Source organism: Felis catus, chromosome A2 (assembly GCF_018350175.1).
Source record: "Felis catus isolate Fca126 chromosome A2, F.catus_Fca126_mat1.0, whole genome shotgun sequence".
NCBI lineage: Eukaryota > Metazoa > Chordata > Mammalia > Carnivora > Felidae > Felis > Felis catus.
The window spans coordinates 83120203-83142869 of record NC_058369.1 but is presented as its reverse complement, the minus strand read 5'-3'; the positions used below and the strand labels follow the sequence as shown (position 1 = coordinate 83142869).

At 36.8% G+C, this 22667-nt stretch overlaps 1 protein-coding gene across 11 annotated transcripts in view; it reads left to right on the top strand.

Annotated features, from left to right (window-relative positions):
• MAGI2 (membrane associated guanylate kinase, WW and PDZ domain containing 2) overlaps positions 1–22667 on the top strand; it is a 1363649-nt gene that overhangs the window by 860100 nt on the left and 480882 nt on the right. For all 11 annotated transcript variants that reach the window (XM_045053218.1, XM_045053217.1, XM_045053215.1 and 8 more), the window contains one exon: positions 17151–17361. In XM_045053218.1, the coding sequence (XP_044909153.1) occupies positions 17151–17361 (211 nt within the window). The remainder of the gene's footprint in view (positions 1–17150; positions 17362–22667) is intronic.

Genomic DNA, 22667 nt, shown 5'->3' with positions numbered 1-22667 from the left:
GGAACTCCCTAACCTCATTCTATGTACTAGTTCATTTAATTGTCCTAATAGATTTTACAGATTGGGTACTATTTTACAAATTAGGACACCGAGGTACACTACAGTTAAGTAATTTGCCCAGTACCTGGAGTTTATATATAGGAAATATATATAAATATAAGATATATTTATATACAAATATAAATTATATATATATATATATATGTATGTATATAAAGAACCCATGATCTTAGCAGCTATTATATCTTGAATCTTATAGCACCAAATAGAGGCATAAATATGTTACTCAGCAATGTGTAGACGCATGACCACTATTTTGCTTGTACCTCTTTAAAAGTGGCATTCTGAGTTTCTACCTACCAAAAGTTTCTAATTTCTTTCATTTCTTGAAGTCATCTACAACTGGGGTTATTCAGCTCTGTGGATATAAAGAAAAATCCTATTTCTTTTTTTTTTTTAATTTTTTTTTCAACGTTTATTTATTTTTGGAACAGAGAGAGCCAGAGTATGAACGGGGGAGGGGCAGAGAGAGAGGGAGACACAGAATCGGAAACAGGCTCCAGGCTCTGAGCTGTCAGCACAGAGCCTGACGCGGGGCTGGAACTCACGGACGGCGAGATCGTGACCCGGCTGAAGTCAGACGCTTAACCAACTGCGCCACCCAGGCGCCCCGAAAAATCCTATTTCTTATAATATTCCGTATGTATTTAAACATAAAACCTACCAATTTTAAATCCTTATACACTTTACCAAAATGAATTATTTTCTCTATGTAAATAATATTAGATTTTAGAGGAGTCCTCAATTTACTTCTGTTACTCATTTTCTTCACTTTTTTTCTCCTTTAAACTTATACTTAGAATGATATATTCCTTGTATTTTCAGACCATATTCATGTAAAGTTGGTGACCACCTTTAAATATATAATTTCTAGGGGCGCCTGGGTGGCGCAGTCGGTTAAGCGTCCGACTTCAGCCAGGTCACGATCTCGTGGTCCGTGAGTTCGAGCCCTGCGTCGGGCTCTGGGCTGATGGCTCAGAGCCTGGAGCCTGTTTCTGGTTCTGTGTCTCCCTCTCTCTCTGCCCCTCCCCCGTTCATGCTCTGTCTCTCTCTGTCCCAAAAATAAATAAAAAACGTTGATAAATATATAATTTCTACATGGAGCTCTACTAACATTATCAATAAATATTCATATATTTTATTTGAACTATTTATGCTAGGTTCCCGTTTTGCTCAAAATTACATCAAACAGATGGATGTAGCCCATATCACCTAGAAAAGCCATAGAATGATCTTTCAGTGTCTCAGATCAAAAATGTTTCTCTTCTGACATATGTCAGTTTGGTGGTAGGAATCAATATAGTTCTATCCTTAGAAATGTAGTTCTATGCATGTTACTACTAAAAGTTACAAAAATAAAAATGAAATAAAATAAATAGTGGCAACCCTCCTTTAATGAATTCATGACATGGGCTAGACATAGTGTACGTATTTTATCTCTTATACCATAATCATAGCATACTTAACAAAGAATATGCTGAAATTTAGCTAAAAGGTGCTTGACTAAGGTAACAGTTAATTTAGTAACAGAGTTGAGATCTGGATCCAGGATCACCTGAACTCATCCTCTCTCCAACCACATTTCTCTGGGCTGTTAACCATGCTGAGGACAAAATGACTCCTGACCTCCATCAAGTGGAATCACAGTCTTTCAGCTCAGTGTATTTCATTACATTGTATTCTGTTATATTTGTCCTTTATTGAATTTGTGGCTGTGGTGTTAGATCTAATGCTTGCAAGGATGATATATCTTTACATCATCTTAGAGAATCTGTCTTTAAACTGATATTTAAAATTCATATCCCCAGGAAACCTTTCTTGACATTAACCTCATCTATATTTAGACATCTTTATCATGTTAGAGTTGACATCCAGCTGCATGGCTTCAAATACTGTAGATTTACCTGCAGCCTTCACTTTTCTGGTGTGTTCCAGAGCTGTAGTTCTAACTCTTGCCCCCTGGACTCCCCATGCTAGGAATTTCTATGGCAACTTAAATACAACATTCTACCTAAATTCTTCTCCCGTAAAAGAGACAAGCTGATCAACTCAGAAAGGCCTTTGCTTGATTTTTCAAATTCTTCTTTTCACCCAGATAGCTCTGGGCTTTTTGATGCTTCTTTCCCCCAGGATTGTTCTATATTATTGGGTATAAAAGATCCTGGACCTGTAGTTTTACTCTCTTGTTTCCAAGTATCACCATCCTAGATTACTGCTGTGTCACCTCATTTGTGGACCACAGTCCCTTAACTGATCTACATTCCTCCAGGCTCCATCCCTATCAGATTGCCTATTATTCCTCCATCAATGAAAGATTCTTGAACCAGCACTTGATCACGTAACTATCCTTCCCAAAACTTGGATGAGCTTCCGTTTCTACTGCCCCAGACTCCCTGGACAATCCACATTTTACTGAAACATCTCTGTTAGCTTCGGTCCCTACTCCTCCTCTACCTCTTCTCTGATCCACATCCCACACTCATAAAACACATCCACGTGTTTGAGAAGGCCTTCTCCACATTGTCACCTCCTATTCTTTTGGTCAAAATATACTAAAATTTTTGAAATTCCTAAGAAATCACTTGTTGACTCCCAGGATGAAAAATTGAGTCTGTCTCTCTCTGAATTATCGAAGTACTATTTACAGCCTTCACTCATTTGGAAGCTACTGATTAGCCTGGTATTTATAGGTCACTTTTCATAATGTGTATGTCTGGCATCCCCACATACATTATAAGCACTGCCAGGATGAGGGCAATTTTACTTTTTGTGTAGCTGTGTCAGTGATGATTAGTATATACCTTTAAATATCTCAAGATCTCGTAGATCTGTATTCTTTAGTCAACCAAACCTCCAGAGAATGTCAAAGCTTTACTGCGTCAACATGATTGGCTTTATTTCATGCTCATTTTACACTGCTGAGGGTCTTCAACATGTGTTCCTTCTAAGTTTGAAAGATTTGACATTCTTTTTTTAAATATATTTTTGAGAGAGAGAGAGAGAGAGAGAAAAAGCATGAGTGGGGGAGGGGCCGAGAGAGAGGTAGAGAGAGAATCCCAGGCAGGTTCCGTGCTGTCAGCACAGAGCCCCGCTCAAGGCTCCATCAAACAAACTGGTAGATCGTGACCTGAGCTGAAACCATAAGTTGGCTGCTTAACCGCCTGAGGCGGTTGCTTAACCGACCAGGTGCCCCAAATGATAGGACATTCTTGATCTTCCACTCCCTCAAAAGTTATTTGATAACTAAAGAAAATTATGTAGAAGTATATTTTAAATGTATATTCTTAGATATAAGAATTTTTCATTTTCTCTGTGAAAATACCAAAAATAGATAGGTGGATGTTGAATCATTATATTTTACACCCGAAACTGATACAACACTGTATGTTAACTGTACTGGAATTAAAGTAAAATAAAATAAAATAGGTAGATAAAAAGTACATAGTTTTGTCTAAGATTGAACTTTTCTGAAGAAAAGAAAATCCTATAAACCATAGTAATTGGGTTAAGCTTTCTTGGATTTCTTTTATTTCATGAATTATACGCTAAACTTTTCCGGAAAGTAATTCACCATTATATTGTAGCTTCCCCTCACCAGCTATTAGTAAGTCTAGTGCAAAGAATTAGAAATGCACATATATTTTAAAGGCAGCTAAATCTCTCTGTTAATACACACACACACACACAATGCCAGGAGGAACAGGGCCCGTGAGAGCTACCTTCACCAACAAAGGGAATACAGTATGTGTACACAGAGCCGCCTTCTCCAGGCCCCCAAGCCCGCAATTAGTGCAAATGAACTGCATCTCCCAGAGAGCAAACAGAGTGTCCCTTATGTGATCACCGAGTGTCCTCAGCAATGATCTCAGTTCACCATTAGGGACCCGCATCCAGGTCCTGTGCCGCTTGGCACGCTGACTGTGCCTGCACCATCAGTCCTGGTTTTGTGAATGAGGTCCTGTCACTGTCAAAAGAATTATGTCCTCCGTAGTGAATCTCGCTGTTTTCCTGTGAATAATAGCCCACTCTGAAACCACCCCAACGCCGCCTATCCCCTGCTTATTTTTGTGTGGGTTCACAGAGACTGTGATGTGTGTATCCACTCAGATCTTTATCTTTTTTTTTTCTTTTTCATTCTGAGGAGGCTTAATTTTATGATCTTGTTCCCAAACACAGTAGTAGGGTTTATCTTTCCATTGGAGGGGCAAATTTCTGGGTCTATTTTAAATCAACCTTCTAAAATTAGATATTCCCTTTACAAATGGGGAGCAGCTTTTCTTAAAAGGATTATTTGAAAGTTAAAACTGCCCTAATTGTAAAATGCTCTGAGTGTGATTATAAAGTAATAAGATAATCACTTTAGAGCTCATGGTTATGAACTACAGTAGTAATTTTATCTACAGCACTGGGGGAAAATTGAAATCATGAGTAGTTTCAGGAATGTCACTTCAAGTCAAGGCCAGCTCACTTTGCTATTAAACGAAAAACGAAGCATTGTTTGAACCTCTTCGTGCCCTCAAACTGATTCAGCATTTTAGGGATCTCGCACTCAACCTTTGTGGAGAGCATTTTTCTACTTCTCTGAGCTGTGTAGGATGTGATGTGTAGGAGAGAGAGATTTGATAGACGAACAAGGAGTGCAGAGCAAGAACAACCAGGGTAACTCTCAGGTTTGTATAGCACTTGCAGAAGCCTGAGGACAGGATGCAATATTTAAGTGGCTTCATGTGCTCCAGGCATCCTTAAAGCTTAATCGTATTTCTAATCATAGCCATCCATTCTCTCTAGGTCTGATTTTCGCTCTGTGTTCCATTTTCTTGTCTCCTGTTTCTCCTCATAAGCAGTGACGATAATTTCAGTGTGAAATCTCAGCTCCTTTATTGCCAGACAAAGAGTGCTCTAGTTATTTCTGGGTGAGGCCTGGACTTTGTTCCTGAAGAGGGAAGGTCTCTGTGTGCACTCATTCCTTCTACATAGCTTCATTGCTGGGAATAGCAGCCTCATATTTTCCCTCCTAATTGACTTCTTGCTCTCATCGAATAATACCTTGACTTCAATTTGGCCCCAAAGAATAGCACTTGAATTATCAAGATCAAAATGAAATAAAGGCTTCTTCTTTTTCTCTTTCAGACCTTTTGATGTTCCTAAAACTTCACAAGGGGCTATTATGTTTTACATAGTACTAGTCTCGTGGAATATTTTCAGAATTTTGAAAGCAAGATCTAAAAGATTCTGCACATTTATATCCTGTATTTCATTTGTATCTTGCTTTGGTCTTTGAATATTTTCAATACTTATATCAGTTTCTCTCACCCAAAGTTAGTTGAGGGCTTGTGGGACTTGGTTCTATATAATAAACATCTTCCAAATTCATTACATTTATTAAAATCAAATGACATATACAGTTTCAAAGTTATGGGGATTCATTTTATTGCCATTATTCTAGTCTACTTTTACTAAAATGTTAAAAATGAAATATTGCACAAAGAAGATACACTTATTAAGGCAGCTCTTCTCCCTTATTAATGGGAAATAATTCCCTCTACTAATCTTTCTAGTAAATCTTTACAATTTAGTTTTCTAAATCTTGGATTTTTTTTCTTTGTCATCTTCTGCTTGTGGTTAGACCTTGACTTTTCTATTTTCTTAATTTCACATATTGTTCTTATAGTGCTTCAAAGAAACTATAACCAACTGAGGGTTTTAGATATAGATGAAAAATAATTTTGGGGTATTGAACATGTTTTCTTAGTAATTCACATTTCCCTGCCTATCTTCCTGAATAGGTGAAATGCAATTTGGTTACAAATTTTACAGATAAAAGGTCATTTCTTGACAGGACTGGGAATTTCTCTTTCCTCAATTGGTCATAAGCTCAGTTAATCATTACCCTAACTTTCCCTAATTCTAATATTTTATTCTAAGTTTATTTTTATATACATATAATTTTACATAAATATATTATATATAAATTACCACCGTGTCTAAGGGCCATCTCTTCTCATTCACCTCATCTCTTTCACATATCTTATATGAAAAGAACTTACATACACTGTTGTTAGGAGTGAAAACTCTTGCAGCCACTGTAGAAAACAGTAAAGAACTTCCTCAAAAAGTTAAAAATATATCTGTCCTATGATCCAGCAATTGCACTACTAAGTATTTACCCAAAGGATAAAACAATACTAATTCAAAGAAATATGTTCACCCTATATCTACTGCAGCACTATTTACAGTAGCCAGATTATGGAAACAGCCCAAGGGTTCATCAACTGATGAATGGATAAAGAAGAGGTGTATATGTATACAATGGAATATTACTCAACCATAAAAAAATGAAACCTTGCCATTTGCAACCACATGGATGGAGCTAGAGAGTGTTATGCTAAGCCAAATAAGTCAGAGAAAGACAAATACCATATGATTTCACTCCCGTGTGGAATTTAAGAAACAAAACAAACAAGCAAAAGATGGGAAAAAGAGAGGCAAACCAAGAAACAGACTTTTACCGACAGAGAGTAAAATGATGGTGACTAGAGGGGAGGAGAGTGGGGAATGAGTTAAAGAGATGATGAGGATTAAGGAGTGCACCTGTGATGAGCACCAGGTGTTGTATGGAAGGGATGAATCGTTACATTGTACACTTGAAACTAATATTGCACTGTATGTTAACTAGCTGAAATTTAAATAAAAACTTTTAAAAAGAATTGATATAATGCATTTTTTTAGAACTTAGAAACACTTTAGGAGAACTAAGAAGTTAAAAAGAAACACTGCAAGTCAGTAATCAGTGTATATAGAAATATCTCTGAAAAAGCAGAAAAGTAATCTTCTTTACTAACTGGCTAGCTACAGCACAGGGAGTATAAACAGGAGGGAAGCCTACTTTGCGTTGTGTTTTCCCTTTGTACTTTTGGATTTTGTCCATGTGCATATTTTACTACATCAAAAAGGTAATTAGTTTTTTAAATGATGAGTAAAAATTCATTAATCATTTAAAATGCAAACATTTTAGCACCCATAGTATAATCCTTCTTTTTATTTTAGAAGGTTTAGGAAAATTGGTAAGAGCACTCTGTGATCAAGAAGCTATAATCTTGACTTCTTTTAATCTACTGGCTACATAGAACACAGGTGGCCACTACATGATTGCTTCCTTTCTGAAGACAGAATGCTCTCCACTTTTCACTATAGGATATAATCTATAGTATGGTCATAATAGAAAATCAATTGAAACGATGTTTGTCTCTTATCTAAGAGTCAACCCTTGAAATGTTCATTCATTTATAAGACTCTGTGGTTCAAATTTTAACTAAGAACTTCAGCCTCTAGAAGTGAAGGGAGGACCATGCTCTGACAGCCCCCTCCCCCACTAAAATGCAATAAGACCTTGTATTAGTATAACAAATACACTTTTTGATGAGATTACTGAGTTTGCAAGAAAGCAAGGTAAATCTTCATGCTCCACCACTTTGGTCACTACCACAAATGAGCAGAAACGAAAGTGAGAAGCAATCTGTTCTAAAAAGACTTGAAAACCAAGGTTGCCCTAGTAATGTATGAGGAGACTAAGCATTGGGCTAATATAAAATCGGGGGGCTAAGCCTCTGATTCTGCTTTCAGTCTATACCCTCAGTGGTGCCAAAGTGCTGCCAAGTTCATTGCTCGGTAGCAGCCCCTCGTGCCCAGCAAAATCAAATGCAGGACTCTACAGGAATAATACAGAACTTGAAAAAAAAAAGTGTGGATTCTGAAAATCCTCAGAATTTTCTTCCTTTAAATCACTTAACCACACAACATGTCTCAACTAAGGAAGGAAAACTCAATTTATGTAAACACCTTTTTAAAAGGAAATATTAGCTTTGTGTGTATCTCTTTTGTTAGAAATTGCATTTTTAAAGTTTATTTATTTTGAGAGAAGAGCGTATGTGAGTGGGGGAGGGGCGGAAAGAGAGGGAGAGAGAGAGAGAGAGAGAGAGAGAGAGAGAGAGAATCCCAATCAGGCTCTGCACTGTCAGCACAGAGCCTGACACGGGGCTCAAACCCATGAAATCAAGAGATCATGACCTGAGCCGAAACCAAGAATCAGATGCTCAACCAACTGCACCACCCAGGTGCCCCAGAAATTGGATATTAAAAAAAAAGTAATATCTTTAAAATTATACAAACTTGACTACACTTCTTGTTTCTGTGGGGAAAGACTATTTAGGCTGCTTGACTGATTTCACTATGTGATTTACTTAGTGTTTTTGAAGTAGTAGAATTCACTGATAATAATATATAACATTTACTGAACACCTACTGTTCTAAGCAATTTATATACGTGCCACATCTAGTGCTTATACGGAGGTATGTTATTATCCCTATTGTATGCTTAAGGAAAGTGAGACATGCCCAGAGTGATTAAATAATTTCCCCAACCTCTGACTGTAAAGAACAGATTCAAACTCAGGCAGTCTGACACCAGCCTTAGCAATTATGTTCTTCTGTTTCTTGTGGAGTGTGTTTGTTGTTACCTTAGAAGCACTAAACAAAAATCAAAAGAAAAAAATTATCTCAGATTGTTCCTTTTCTCTTTTCTTATCAACTACAAATGTGTTCCTCACGATCTTTTTTTTTCCTCAAATTCTCTCTAGCTATGCTTATTTCTAAAGAAATAATATGAAGACAGGAGGGAAACAAATGATTAGATTCATTAACATTTGTCACATAGCCATTAGAAATATAAATCCCAGAGCTCTCACAGGGTAAACCACATTTTGGAAATTCAAATTTTATGACAGTTCAAGAAGTAAAATCAACAATTTCCTGTCTAGCTTAAAAACATTGTTTTTCCCTTGTTTCGAAGGATGGCAATTACATAAATTTCAACATTAACTATATGCATAGACCATGTCAAGTGAAAATATGGATAACATATAAAACAGGCATTCTTCTTGAAATGGTTTTATCTTGGTTTCTGATTATTCTTTAATAAAACTGAGTGGGGCATTCAAAACAATGGCATTCTGATTTATTCTTAGTCTTGTGTCCAAAAGGCAATGTGTTAGATATTTGTAGGGCGATAAACGTGTAAGCAAATGGAATGGCAACAATACATATTGCTGTATCTCAACACCTTAGACTAGACCAGAGCTATAGAATTTATGTGAGGTGGACTGAATTATGTAAAAATGCATACATTTAATTCTCTTCCAATTAAATGGCTTGCAGTCCCTCTACAATGTACAGATATTTGGGTTTTTCTTATTTTCTTATGTGAAGAAGAAAAGCATTTGCTAAATCCAACAAAACACCATTACATTAGGAAAGAGGAAAGAAATTATATTCCTTAAACCTTCACAACAGCAAAGGTGTACGTAAAATATGGTTTTTTATAGGTCCTCTTTTATAAGACTACATTGTCAATGTCTGTTTTGTGTCTCAATGTCTCTGTAGAGCTTCTAGGAAATTCAACAGTTCTGGTCAAAGGAAATTTTTTATCATTATCATTCTTTAAAAAGAGATGTTCCTTCTTTATTGAAATATTCTTTGATTCTATTGTTAGTGATACAAAACAAAACATGCCTTGCTCTGGTTCATAAGGCATCTAAGTGACCTAGAAATGCAAAATGGAATACTCAGAAAAAATGTCAGTGTTTGATAAAGTCTGTTCACTTCAGCAGCAAGCATCTTAGGAAAAAATTACATTTACATATCCAAAAATTCATGTTTAGATTTAACAATAAGACCAGGCTGAGAAATTTGTCTTGGAAGTCAAAAAGGACAATTCTACATGGCTACTTTCAATCAAGAAATAGCTTCACAGTGCTCTAAAAGTAAAGCATATACCTGGATTATTTGGTCCCTTCTTAGTCGAAATTTAAATAGTCCAGGACTTCCCAAATTGTAGATCTGACATATATGAGGTCTGTGTGCGGGCACATCTACACCCATGCTTGTCTAAGCTGAAGTCCGTGAGAGGAGAGAGAGGCATGTCAACAGGAGTGGCTATACGTGCACCCTTGGTTGGCATGTAAGATCTGTTCTTTCCCATCCTTTTATTAGTAAATATCAGTTTGGGTGGTACATCCAGATAATGGAATGTTTTCAGTCCTAAGGAGAAATGAGCTCTAAGCCATTAAAATACATTCAATAAACTTGAATACATATTACTAAGTGCATCTCATTACTAAGTGCAAGAAGCCAATCTGAAAAGTCTCTATACCATATGACATTCTGGATAAGGCAAAACTATGAAGACAGTAAAAGCATCAGTGTGGTTGCCAGGAGTTAGAGGGGGAGGCCGAGATGAATAGGCAGAGCACAGAGGATATTTAGGGCAGTGAAACTTGGTATGATATTATAATGGCATATACATAGCATTATACATTTGTCTAAACCCATAAGATGTATCATCCACAGTGAACCCTAATTTAATCTATGGTCTTTGGGTGATAATGATGTGGCAGTGTAGGTTCATCAGTTGTAACAAATGTACCACACTGGTGGGGGATATTTGTAATGGGGAGGCTCTATGCATGGAGGGTACGCAGGGAATATATGGGAAATCTCTATACTTTAATTTTGCTGTAAACTTAAAATTTTTTAAAAACGAGTCTATTTTTTTTAAATCCATTCTGTTCTTAATGGGTACATTCTCAGTTACTTATACATTACCCAACATATCTGATTAAAAATAATAAGCCTCACAGAAGAAAGACTTAATCATATTATCCAAAATGCAGTAAAGTTCTCTTCTATTTTTCTTATGAAGCAGGGAAACTATTATGAGGTAGCATGACTGTTCAGTGAATTGTAAGCTGAACTCACCTAATATATTATGTAAGTAGTTGCATTGAGCCCTTTCCCCAGTTTCTATACTGAAGTCCAAGTCACCAGAATCTTAGAAAGCAAACTTATTTGGAAATAGGGTCATTGTAGATGCAATTAGTTAAGATGAAGTCATACTAGAGTAAGCCGGCCCCTGATCCAGTATGACTAGTGTCCTCATAAAAAGGGGAAATCGAGACACAGACATGTACACAGTAAGAACGCCATATGAAGACTGGAATTCTGCTACCATAAACCAAGTAAATACCAGAAGCTAGCAGACAGGTCTGGAATAGATCCTTCTTTATTGCCTCCAGAAGGATCATGGCCCTGCCAAACCCTTAATTTAGGATGTTTAGTCTCCAGAACTGTAAGATAACACATTTCTATTGTTTAAGGCAGCCAGTTTGTGGTATTTGTTATGACAGCCCTAGCAAACTAACAATGCATACCATTTGGACCACATTCTCTTTGACTACCCACTGCCTAACCTAGTGCCTGGCACTTAGTAGGGTCTCAACAAATGTTTAATTAATTAATTCACAACACTGTCATAGTAATATAGGAAATGGAATGCCAGTTCCTTCTCTCGCTGAGTGCTAAGTATTGGAATTCTTCAGACAGTTGCCTTAGGTATTATTATTTCCATATGCTATATTGCCATCCTAGAAATTTGTATATGACTCTTTAGTGTCAGTGAATATCACTTAGTAAATCATTATGATAGTACTGTATGTAGTTACCTAGAGTTGGGGGGAGGTACTTCCTCTCTATCCACCATGTTGTCTTACATGTCAAAGAAGGTACTTAATTTGCACTCTCCTGGCACCTTAACCTACGCTACCCAGACAGAATGGGCGTGACCTATCTGAATGATGCATCTTAGAAGGATATTTGGGCCTGCTTGACTCAACTCCTCTTTTTCTTCCTTTTAATGTTCTACATTCATCTTCTGAAAATAGATTCTGCCCCTGCATGGGCAGCCTGCCCTGGTTCTGTGCTGCCTGTGGATACAATTTGCCTGATTCTGGGTTTCACCAGAAGCCCTTGACTCTGACCATAAACTACATCCATAGATTGGCCTTTATGAATAGTAAATATGGGAATGTTACAGTTCTCCATTTGCCTTACTCATTTTTTTCTCTTATTTTGTTCAGATAGAGAAAGTAGGTGCTACTTATTACTTCCTATCAACCCAGTTCATTACTGGTTGATTACTTACAGTTGACTACAGTTCATTACTAGTTGATTACTTCCTACCAACCCAGCCTGATAAAATTCTTCTCTCCCCTATTAAGCTCTTTTCAAGTATCTTGCACATTGTAGGTATTAAATTTGTGTTTGCTAATGTAATGATTAATCCATTAGATAAGAATAAAGGAATGAATGAGTTAAACACATGTTAGACAAACTGAGAGAAATTGTCACCATAATCTCTGGCACATCAATAAATATAATTGTAGACATCTCCAAAGACTCAACTTTAAGTAAAAAAAAAAGTATATTTATTCATATCTAAGCTTATTGAATGAATTCTCTGTCAGCATATTACATATTTTCATTCACTCTTTAGTCCATTCCAACCTGGTTTCTGCACCCACCTTTCCACTATAACTACTACCATAACTGGTAGCTAATAACCCCAGTGACCTCCTCCGTGTCATTAATTTCAATAGATTTGATGCCCTTATACTGTGGACTATTTAGAAGCTTTGGCCAAAGGTAGTAAGTGTTTCCTCCTCATTGCCCTTTGTTTGGCTTCTATGGCATGAAGATCAACTGGTTTTCCTATTACTTTCCTGACTGTTCTTTCCTAATCATTCTTTCATTGACTCTTAAATGTGGGAATTCCTCAGACAGCTGCTCTAGGGATTCCAATTTCCACTTGCTACACTGCCTCTCCAGGCAATTTCATTCACTCCCCTGGCATAAATTATAATACAGTCTAGCCATATTCTGTTGTTTCTTGAATTGATTCTCTCCAGCCAAACACTCTTTGACATGACATGTCCGTTGTGAGTTTGGCATAGACCTCTGTCTCCGTGTGCCCAAAACAATACACATATTCCCCTATCTCCCCACACAGTCCTGCTCCTTCTGTCATATTTTCTATCTCAGTGAATGTCTTTGCCACCAGGTTTACCGTGACGTCTCATTTTTTTTCTTATCTGTCCAGTTTTTTTTAATCATACCAAATCTACCCTCTAAATATTTTTCAGTCCACTCATTCCATGCCCATGCCACTATCGTCTCTCATCTGGAGCACAAAAATAACTCCCCACTGATCTGTAAATATCTACTCTTGCCATTCGTAAAACCCCAGAATAGTTAAGGGGAATCTTTGTGGGGAATGAAAATCTGGTTGTGTTGTCTCCTTGATTAAGACACATCAACGTATTCTCATTGCTTTTAGGATATAGCCCCAAATTCTGAGCATGGTTTCTAAGGCTTTGCCTAATTAAGCCCTTGTTTATTGATTTTTTTTTTCTCCATTACCTTCCTCTGAAAAAAGTCTCTTGATTTCTTTTTCAAGTTTCAGGTCAGTAGCACATTGGGGAAAAAAGGCTTTCCTTGACTCTTTATATAAAATTAGGTGAATGCATATGCATAATATCCCAGATTTGCCTGGGAAAGCATTCATCACACTTAAAAATGTTTAAAGATTACACATCTTGACATATTTTGAGGTCCACAAGAGCAGGGATCATGCCTCTCTTGTTCATTCTTCTGTCCTGAGTTCCTGACAATTGTGTGCTTAATAAATATTGATTAAGTGAATATTGAATGAGTGAATATTTCAGAACATGACCTTGCATTTTAACTTTTCAAATACAACATGACATTTGGAAACACCTGAGAGCAGTGTATTTCGTGTATTGGTAATTATATGTAATAAGGTACAGCAATGAGCATCTCAAGAGAGCAATGGTATCTTTTCTTGCTGCTTCTTTCCCACATATTTACAAAGGTCAATTCTTTATGAGGAATCAGCTGGAAGACTGCATCCATATTCTTTTAATAAAGTCTTCTTTTTAAGGGCAAAACCATGAAAGCTGGTAACATGTTCTTGTGCTTCCTAATTCTTATAGATACCTTAATATGGCCCTCTGAGATTGATGCATGTAGGGAAAACATTGATCTAAGCAACTGATTGAGACAAAGGTAGCATTCAACTTTAATTAACTCCTTGTAAATTACCTTTATTAATTTTTAAAGTTATAAATATAATAGACAGCTAATGAATGCAGAGGTACATAGACACGACTTCTTCCACCCCATCTAAATTTACTATCCTTAAGTAATCAAATTTGGTAATACATTGTACATCTTCCATCCTGTTTTCATGTTCATATAATTATATGCAAAGCTATATGCATATATCTAAGAGAACTTGGTGTTTGCTTATTTTTTAAAGATAGGATTAACAATATATATTACTTTGCAACTTGGATTACTCTTTGAGTAGTAATTATGAGCATCTTTTTCAGTTCAATAGATACACATCTAATTCATTGTTTTTAAACTGCAGTTTTCCATGGTAATGATAACCACCATTTACTTAATCATATTTTCATTGTTAGGCATTAAAACCACTTTCAGGGCTTTATTATTACATATACTGCAATATATATTGTTATATATGTATTCTTATACCATAACACCTTTTTTCTAGAGGATATATTTCTATCCATCTATCTATCTATCTATAGAGGATATATTCCCATATATAGAGATATATATTAAGCGGGATTACTTTGCCAAAGAACATGTGCATTTGTATATGTATATCTTTAATGTTAATAGTTATTGGTTATGTTCCCAAATGGTTGTAGACTTTCATATTTTTAAGTTGACTGTCCTATCCTTACACTGGCATCTGTCAATAGGACTCTCCTTCCAGTGTTTGGGTTAAGCTGTCTCTACCACAGCTTACAGATGAGGAAGCCATAGTGACTCTGCAGGCCTCCTGGTTCTCTACTCTTGAGTTGTTTTCCAAATCTCCCACTGGGGAATACTTGGACTTTTGGTGACATCCATACCAAAGGGGAGTCTTGGAGTGGTATTTGCCATTTTTTTTTATTCACTATCTCTGTTCTGACCCACCAGTGGAGACGTGGAGCCACTCTGCAGGAAACATCTCTCCAAAGTGCTAAACTAAAGCAGTTCAGAGGCCTCGTCTCCTTTGGGCTCCCTTGAACTTTTCTGTGGTTTCCCTTTGCTCATCACTACCACATCACACCCAGACCAAACCCGAAGATAGTGGTGCTGAATCCCTGAATGAACCACGCAGTGTCTTAAACCTGAATATTTCCCCTTTTGAATTTCTCTCCCAATCACACCATCTTATCTTGCAGGAATTTACTCTGCATTATATCTTTCTTTTTATTTACCCCAAAATATTTCTTTTTCTAGACAACACCAAATCTACTCTTCTTTGACAGATAAGACTCATAGTCTCTCATTAGTGGCAGAAAAGCTAAATGGGAAGAAAAAGAAATTCTGAATAGCTCAGAGAGACTATACATTAGGTGATATTTTAAAAATATCCTCATTATGCTATTACGTCTACACCTTGACCACAACACTTGCCCAATAATCTAATCCCGTGGAAAAGTAGACTTTAAAATGATCCTGTTTACCCATTTTCTGGTGTGCCCCTTTCCGACCTTTAAAATGTCTTTATTTCCCTACTTTTTCTCCACCCTCTAGAACCTGAACTTAACCAACATATAGTTTAAAGTCCATGCCGGTATTAGATTTTCCATATAATGTTTTCTTGTCTTACACGAATTTGTTTTGAACACCTATTACAAATTTCCAAAAATGTGATCATCGTCCATTTATATTTAGGTATATTATGCAGGATTTATTTCTTAATTTTTATTTTCTCCTTTTCTCTCCCTATTTTGAGATATCTGCCTTGATTGAATCCCCATGATCCTGTTAGAGTAATTTCTCAAATGTTGTCCTTAATTAGGATGCATGGATAGGACCTATTCAGAACTTCTGTATGTTTAAAATGACTTTCTTTTGCCTGGATAGAGGAATAATATTTTGGTAGAGTTAAGTTACTTTAGTTGCTGTACTTTTTTTTCTCAAGTTACTATAGATGTTACCTTATTTTCTTTGAGCTTAGAGTATCACAGATGAAAGATCTCATGTTCTTCTGTTCCTCTTTTCTTTGTAAGTAATCATGTTTCTTCAGTGCAGGAGCTACTAAAGTTGCTTTTTAACATCGGAGTTTGGAAATTTCACCTAGATGTGTTTAGGAGTCTATGTGCTTCATTAATCTGGCGTCAGATTCAGTGAACCATTTCAGTCTGCAAACTCAAGTGTTTCTTCATCTTAGGTAAATTTTCTTCTATTTTTTTTTTTTGTTGTTGAGTTATTATTTCTTCTCTATGTGTTCCTTTTCCTCATTCTGGAGCTTGTGCTACCTACATGTTCAGACTCTTGGGTCTGTCCTCCAAGCCTGTTACCAATTACTTTTAATATATGTATCTCTTTTAGGTTTTACTCTGTTGTATTGATTTTCTCTTGTTGCTATACCAAATTACCACAAACTTAATGGCTTAAAACAATGCAAATTTACTGTCTTACAGCTCTGTGGGTTAGAACTCTGACATGGGTCTTGCTGGGCTAAACTCAAAGTGTCAATGGGACTGTGTTACTTTCTAGAAGCTCTAGATGAGAATCTATACCCTTGATTTGCTGGCTTCTAGAGGCCATTCACATTTCTTGGCTTGTGGTTGGTTGGTCCCCTTCTATCTTCAAAGCCAGCAGCATTGTATCTCTTTGGCCATTCTTTAGTGTCACATCTCCCCTTCACCCTCCTCTTCTGTCTTCCTATTACACTTTTAAGGACGCTCGTCATTTCAATGAGCTCACCTAAATAATTGAAGATAATCTCCCAATCTCAAGGCCCTTAGTTTAATCAGATCTGAGAATTCTCCTTTGCCATGTAAGGTAACATTCATTCACAGGTTCCAGGAAGTAGGATGTGAGCATCTTTAAGGAGTCATTATTCTGCTTACCACACCTGTGTTGTGAAATGGTCCTCCAGTTCAGTAATCAGCAATAATTAGATGAAGGATAGAGAAGAGTGAGAAGTGAAAGGGGAACTCAGATAGGCCTAGAGATCATTGTCAGAGATGTTTGCAATGATGCTTTTCCTATTAGCCTTCCTAGAGCTTATTTACCCTGGTGCATCATACTCCACATCACTGAGAAGTTACTGTGGCTAGGGTGACTGACCGCATGCTCTTGTTCTCTTGTAGAATCCAGTGAACATGAAGACAAGAGTGCAGGTGCCTCAGGGGAGACACCCTCCCAGCCTTATCCTGCACCAGTATACAGTCAGCCCGAAGAGCTGAAGGAGCAGATGGATGATGCAAAACCAACTAAACCTGAAGAGAATGAGGAGTCAGACCCATTGCCTGATAACTGGGAAATGGCCTATACAGAGAAGGGTGAAGTCTACTTCATAGAGTGAGTGTCACACATTTCTTTGGGTGTTGCCATGAAGATCATAGCTGCATAGGAATGATGTAGCACATAGAGACGTTGGTCAAAATAAAATACTGAATTTTACTGTTTCTGCTATTAGCTTTCTTCTTTGTGAGAGAATAATGGACAGTGCCTTCATACAATTAAGGGTCCTAGATTATAGCTATAAATCAAATGAGACAATTACACTGTAAAATTTGTTATAATCATGACTAAAAAGGTAAATCTCTATGTGGCATTACTATTGAGTTAGACATAATCTACCTGTCGTGGGAAATGCGTACTCTACCCTGTCAAGATTTCTGTGTAGTTCAAATGAGGTAATCCCATTTTTAAGTCAGATTGCTGGAAACATCCTCCATCACATTTAATTATGCAGCTATTTAGTGCAAAATTCTTACTTGTCACAAAAGGCAACATTGCAAGGTCTTCACGCAGAGGTCAGATGTCAATAAAATTGTTTGGTTTTGTATTGTATAGTTCATCACACTCATTTTTTATTAATTTTATCCTATTTTTGCTGACCATCTTTATGACTGGCCAAAGGAACCGAAATGCTAATCTTGAACTCCCTGGTGATACGGACTCAACCTAATCTTTTCTTTCTTTTTGGACTTTTTTTCCAAACTGATTTTTAAAATATTTTATCACCAATACTGTTAGTAAAGTTTTCCTTTCTTTATCTTCTAGGAGTAGAACCATTAAAAAAAAAAACTCCTAAGGTGAAGATCTCAGCACAAAATTAAATTGTTGATGTGCATAAGACAATCAAAAGGTTAATTAGGAAAAATAAAAACTAAAAATATTGTAAATGAGCAACATGTATTCCTTCAACACATTCCCTCAAACAAGACTCAAACAGAAAAATTAATAGAATCTGAAGTTTTCAGGGCTGACAGTAGATAAAAATGTGTAAACTCTGATTATTCAAGAAAAAATATTAAAACTGGATTCCTTACCCAACCTGGAGTGATTTGTGACTTAGATCTCTGTAGGCAGAACTCAGTTGTGAAATTGAAATGTTACCACATACCAATATTTAATTCTCATGTGAAGGTGGGAACTTTGATACATGTGTCCAAGGGAATGTATAATGAGGTAATTACTTGGTGCTCTGCTTGACTCCAACATGGGATGAGAAATACAGTGATTTGCAGAGAATGAGTCCCTACTATTCACCTTTTGACAGATCTTGTAAATTAAAAAAAAAAAACTCTTGCATTATTTTTATTGCTATAATCAATGACCCAAAGATATCTTTTATCAGTTAATTGGGAAAGAGAAAGTGATATAGATTTTTTTAAATGCTCAAAAGTATTTAAATCTAAAACATAATTTTGTTATTGATAAGTACAGCATGGAATCATTCAAAGGATAAACCCTAGATGTGAGTTCATGCATTGATGTTCAGGAAAATTAATATTCAGAAGAAGGAGACTGATAATATACACTTTTTATTATATAATACAGGGGGAATAAGGGTATGTGGCATTAGTAAAGGAAAACCAACATGACAAGTAGTAAAGAACTGTTTCCTTACAAGGCTTCCAATAATTCAATTATAAAAATCTTTGTGATTACAAAATGATCTTTTCTCTTTTAAATAATGTCAGATTTTTGGGATTGTGAAGAAAACGGGCTTTGGAAGACAGAAATTGTGCTCATGGTATGTAGTAAATGATGAGCCTTTGTCAGGACTTGGGAAAATCTACCAAAATGATTCTGTTAATACTCTAGTGAGTCACCCAGTGTCAGAATTCAAAGATTCATGAGATGTTGTTCGTGTTCTCAAATTTAGTGTTGAGATCTGTTGTTCAATTTGGGGAAGAGAGGCATAAACAATTAGCAGACAACTAATTTCTGAGTTTTGTGATACTATGCAGAGAAGGACTTACTGAACAAAGACTTAAGTAATAAAAAGAGTCATCATAGGGAAGGTGAGGTCACATAGAGTTGGCAATGTGTAGACACAGCATTCCAGGTATAGGAACTTTTGTTACAAAGACCCAGTCCCTGAGTTTATCAGGGACCCTACTAGAGAAGTGAGCATTTGTTAGAGAATCCTGTGACATTATTGCTCTGTTTCCATTTCCTAGATCATTAGTGCTTTTGAAAGACAGGCAGGGGGTTTTCTTTGTTTATCTTCTTCCTGTTACTTCAGGGAAGAATGAATGAGCAAGAGGAGTAGAGATAGGTTGAAGTGGACAATTAAGATATAAAAGAGGAGACAATTTCATTTTGGCAAGAAAGCTGATCATGGGGAGACCCACCCAGAGTTTAGGGAAATGAAGATGCCTTGAGTTAAGACTGAAATGGGAGTGTGACGGGAAGCAGATTCCTATAGAAGACAGGTGCAAATACCCTTCTTAAAGGTTCCTCCACAGAATGAAGACACCCCCCACTCCAGCCTCCCCATGGACCACTCCAAGCCCTATCTGTTCATTTCTTGAAACGCTTACATTTGAATCTCAAGACTCAGTGCAATGAGCTCAAAACTCAGTCTAGGGAGGGATCGGTGTCTTCTTCATCTAGTGTCCCATTTCCACACCGTTACCACTTGCACTGTGGTTTCCTTTCTCTCTGCCTGCGTGTCACTCCCACTCTGCTTTACTTTTCCCTCAGTTTTCCCTGATTCCCTCCTGACTGCTTTCACTCTTTGCTCTGGAATGTCCCTCTCCTTCCTAACTACATTTGACAAAATCAGCATTTCAGCCCGCTGTCATTGACCTGTGTGTGCCTTTTAAGTGATACCACAATGAATTCTTTTGTAAATATAAAAGACTCTTGGGAACAGTCTGATAGAGCAGGAGACAGTGACAGGAGAAGGAGCATGGTGGGACAATAATCTAGAGACTAACCCATGGTAGGCCCCAGGATTTTTTAGCCAAGAAACTTAGAAAACAAATAGTATTTGTAATATAAAAGTTTGCAGTCCTGGAGCAAAGTTGAGTTAAAGAAAGAAGACAGAAAGGCAAGTAGAGTAAGTTAAGAGAAAGATAAAACAGACAGAAGGGAAGATAGATAGATTTGGGAAATAAGAAGAGCTGGCATCAGTGAGAATTTCCCTCTGGTAACATTGTGAGAGTCATTTACAGGGAGGTCTCCCTTGGTAGGCAACACCCCTCGCTACACTTGACTGAATTCTGTCTCTTGTGAGATGAAGATTGTGATAAAACAGAAAATAAGGAAAACAAAGCAGAAGGACCCTGTGGTTCTGTGTATAAAATTTAAATATATAAATATAAATACCTAACACATATGTATATATTACTGAATACGAGAGGGGAACTCTACCTTGCTGAAATGTTAATTTAAACATATATTTAAAATATACAGGGGTGCCTGGGTGGCTCAGCCAGTTAAGCATCCAACTTCAGCTCAGGTCATGATCTCACAGTCTGTGAGTTCGAGCCCTATGTCGGGCTCTGTGCTGAAAGCTCAGAGCCCGGAACCTGCTTCAGATTCTGTGTCTCCCTCTCTCTCTGCCCTTCCCCTGCTCATGCTCTGTCTCTCTCGGTCTCAAAAATAAATAAAAACATATATATATATATATATATATATATATATATATATATATATACACATATATATATATGTACTGTGGGTTTTGAATTAAGATAGCGAGTAATTTTTTTTGGTCTTCTGTACAGTAATATTTTAAAATAGTTATTGATTTATGCAGTATTACAAAATACTTTATATGTCTCAATACATAACAAGTTTTACATTTAGAAGGTGAGAAGTTATTTTGTTGTTTTTGGTACTGAACACATGGGTCAACTATATTTCCCACACTTTTCAGAACTGCTTCCTTTGATGAATGTATCAACGCTGATTCCTTTTATTATTTACAGTGATATTTAATGAGAAAAAGTTAACATCTGAGAAAGCATTTTGATTTATTTATTTATTTTTATTTTTAATATGAAATTTATTGTCAAATTGCTTTCCATACAACACCCAGTGCTCACCCCAACAGGTGCCCTCCTCAATGTGAGAAAGCATTTTTAAGCAATGGAATTTTAAACTGTGAGTGAATGCTCTCCTCTAAACATGCTTAAAAGTATTCATAACATCTTATGTTGAGCAATTTTCAAAAGACTCTGCAATGAATAATATTGTTTAAAACGAGTAGTTTCCTTAATTCATAATATCACCCTCATTAATAATGTCTTTTAAAATAGACGGCATATTGATTGTAAATTCAAATTAGTAACAATAGTTACCACATACTGAGTGCCAGCTTTGTTCAGGCTGTGTTCAGGTTACCTGAACAGTAATAGCTAATATATGAAGCATTTATGCTGTGCTCATTTAATTCTCACTTTAGGAAACTGAGGCTTGCAAAAGTAAGTAATTTGTTTGTGGTCACATATTCCAGAATTCACAAAGCCAAGATGCTTTGACTCCATTTACTCAACACATCTTTGTAGGGCACATACCATATGCTTGGCATGGGAATAGAGAGGCCCCTGGGTGGTCCAGTTGGTTAAAGTGTCCAACTCTCCGTTTCGGCTCAGGTCATGATCTCACAGTTTGTGAATTCAAGCCCCGCGTTGGGCTCTGCACTGACAGTGCAGAATCTGCTTGGGATTCTCTGTCTCCCTCTCTCTTTGCCCCTCCCCACCTCTCTCTCTCTCTCTCTCTCTCTCTCTCTCTCTCTCTCTCCCTCTCTCAAAAAAATTAATAAATAACTTAAAAAATAATAATAATAAACCCTAGGAATGCAAGCCATCAGCAAAACTCACAAGATTCATACTTTTGTGGACACAAGTCTTTCTCCAGAGTCATTGCTCTTAATCATTTCGCCATGGTGCCTGTATATATTATATCATAGCCACCTTGTGAGCATTTGATACACCCCACTGCACAGAGATTCTGAGGCACCCTGGACAAATTAACATGCTTATGGTCGCGTAGTCCTGTCACCTTGCACAGCTATTGCCATTATCCCATACTACCTCTACCGTATAAACAAACATTGGCTGAAATAAAAGTAAACTTTCATATTACAAATAGTATTTGTTTATAGGTTTCGCGGCCAGAAGTTCGCCATTCCAGAGGCTAAATGTTCCATAAAGCAGAGACGCCATAGGGTTAATCTGTATTGACATGCTTTGGGAATCCCATTAAATTCCTTCTTTGTTTGGGAGTCAGTTTAGTTAGTGACATAAAAGAGACTGCTATTCCTTTGGCAAAAAACAAAATGACAACAAGAACCTATTTGTTTACTACCATCTCCCTGAATGGCACTGAACGCTGTGTCATCTTAAATAATAGATTTTTAA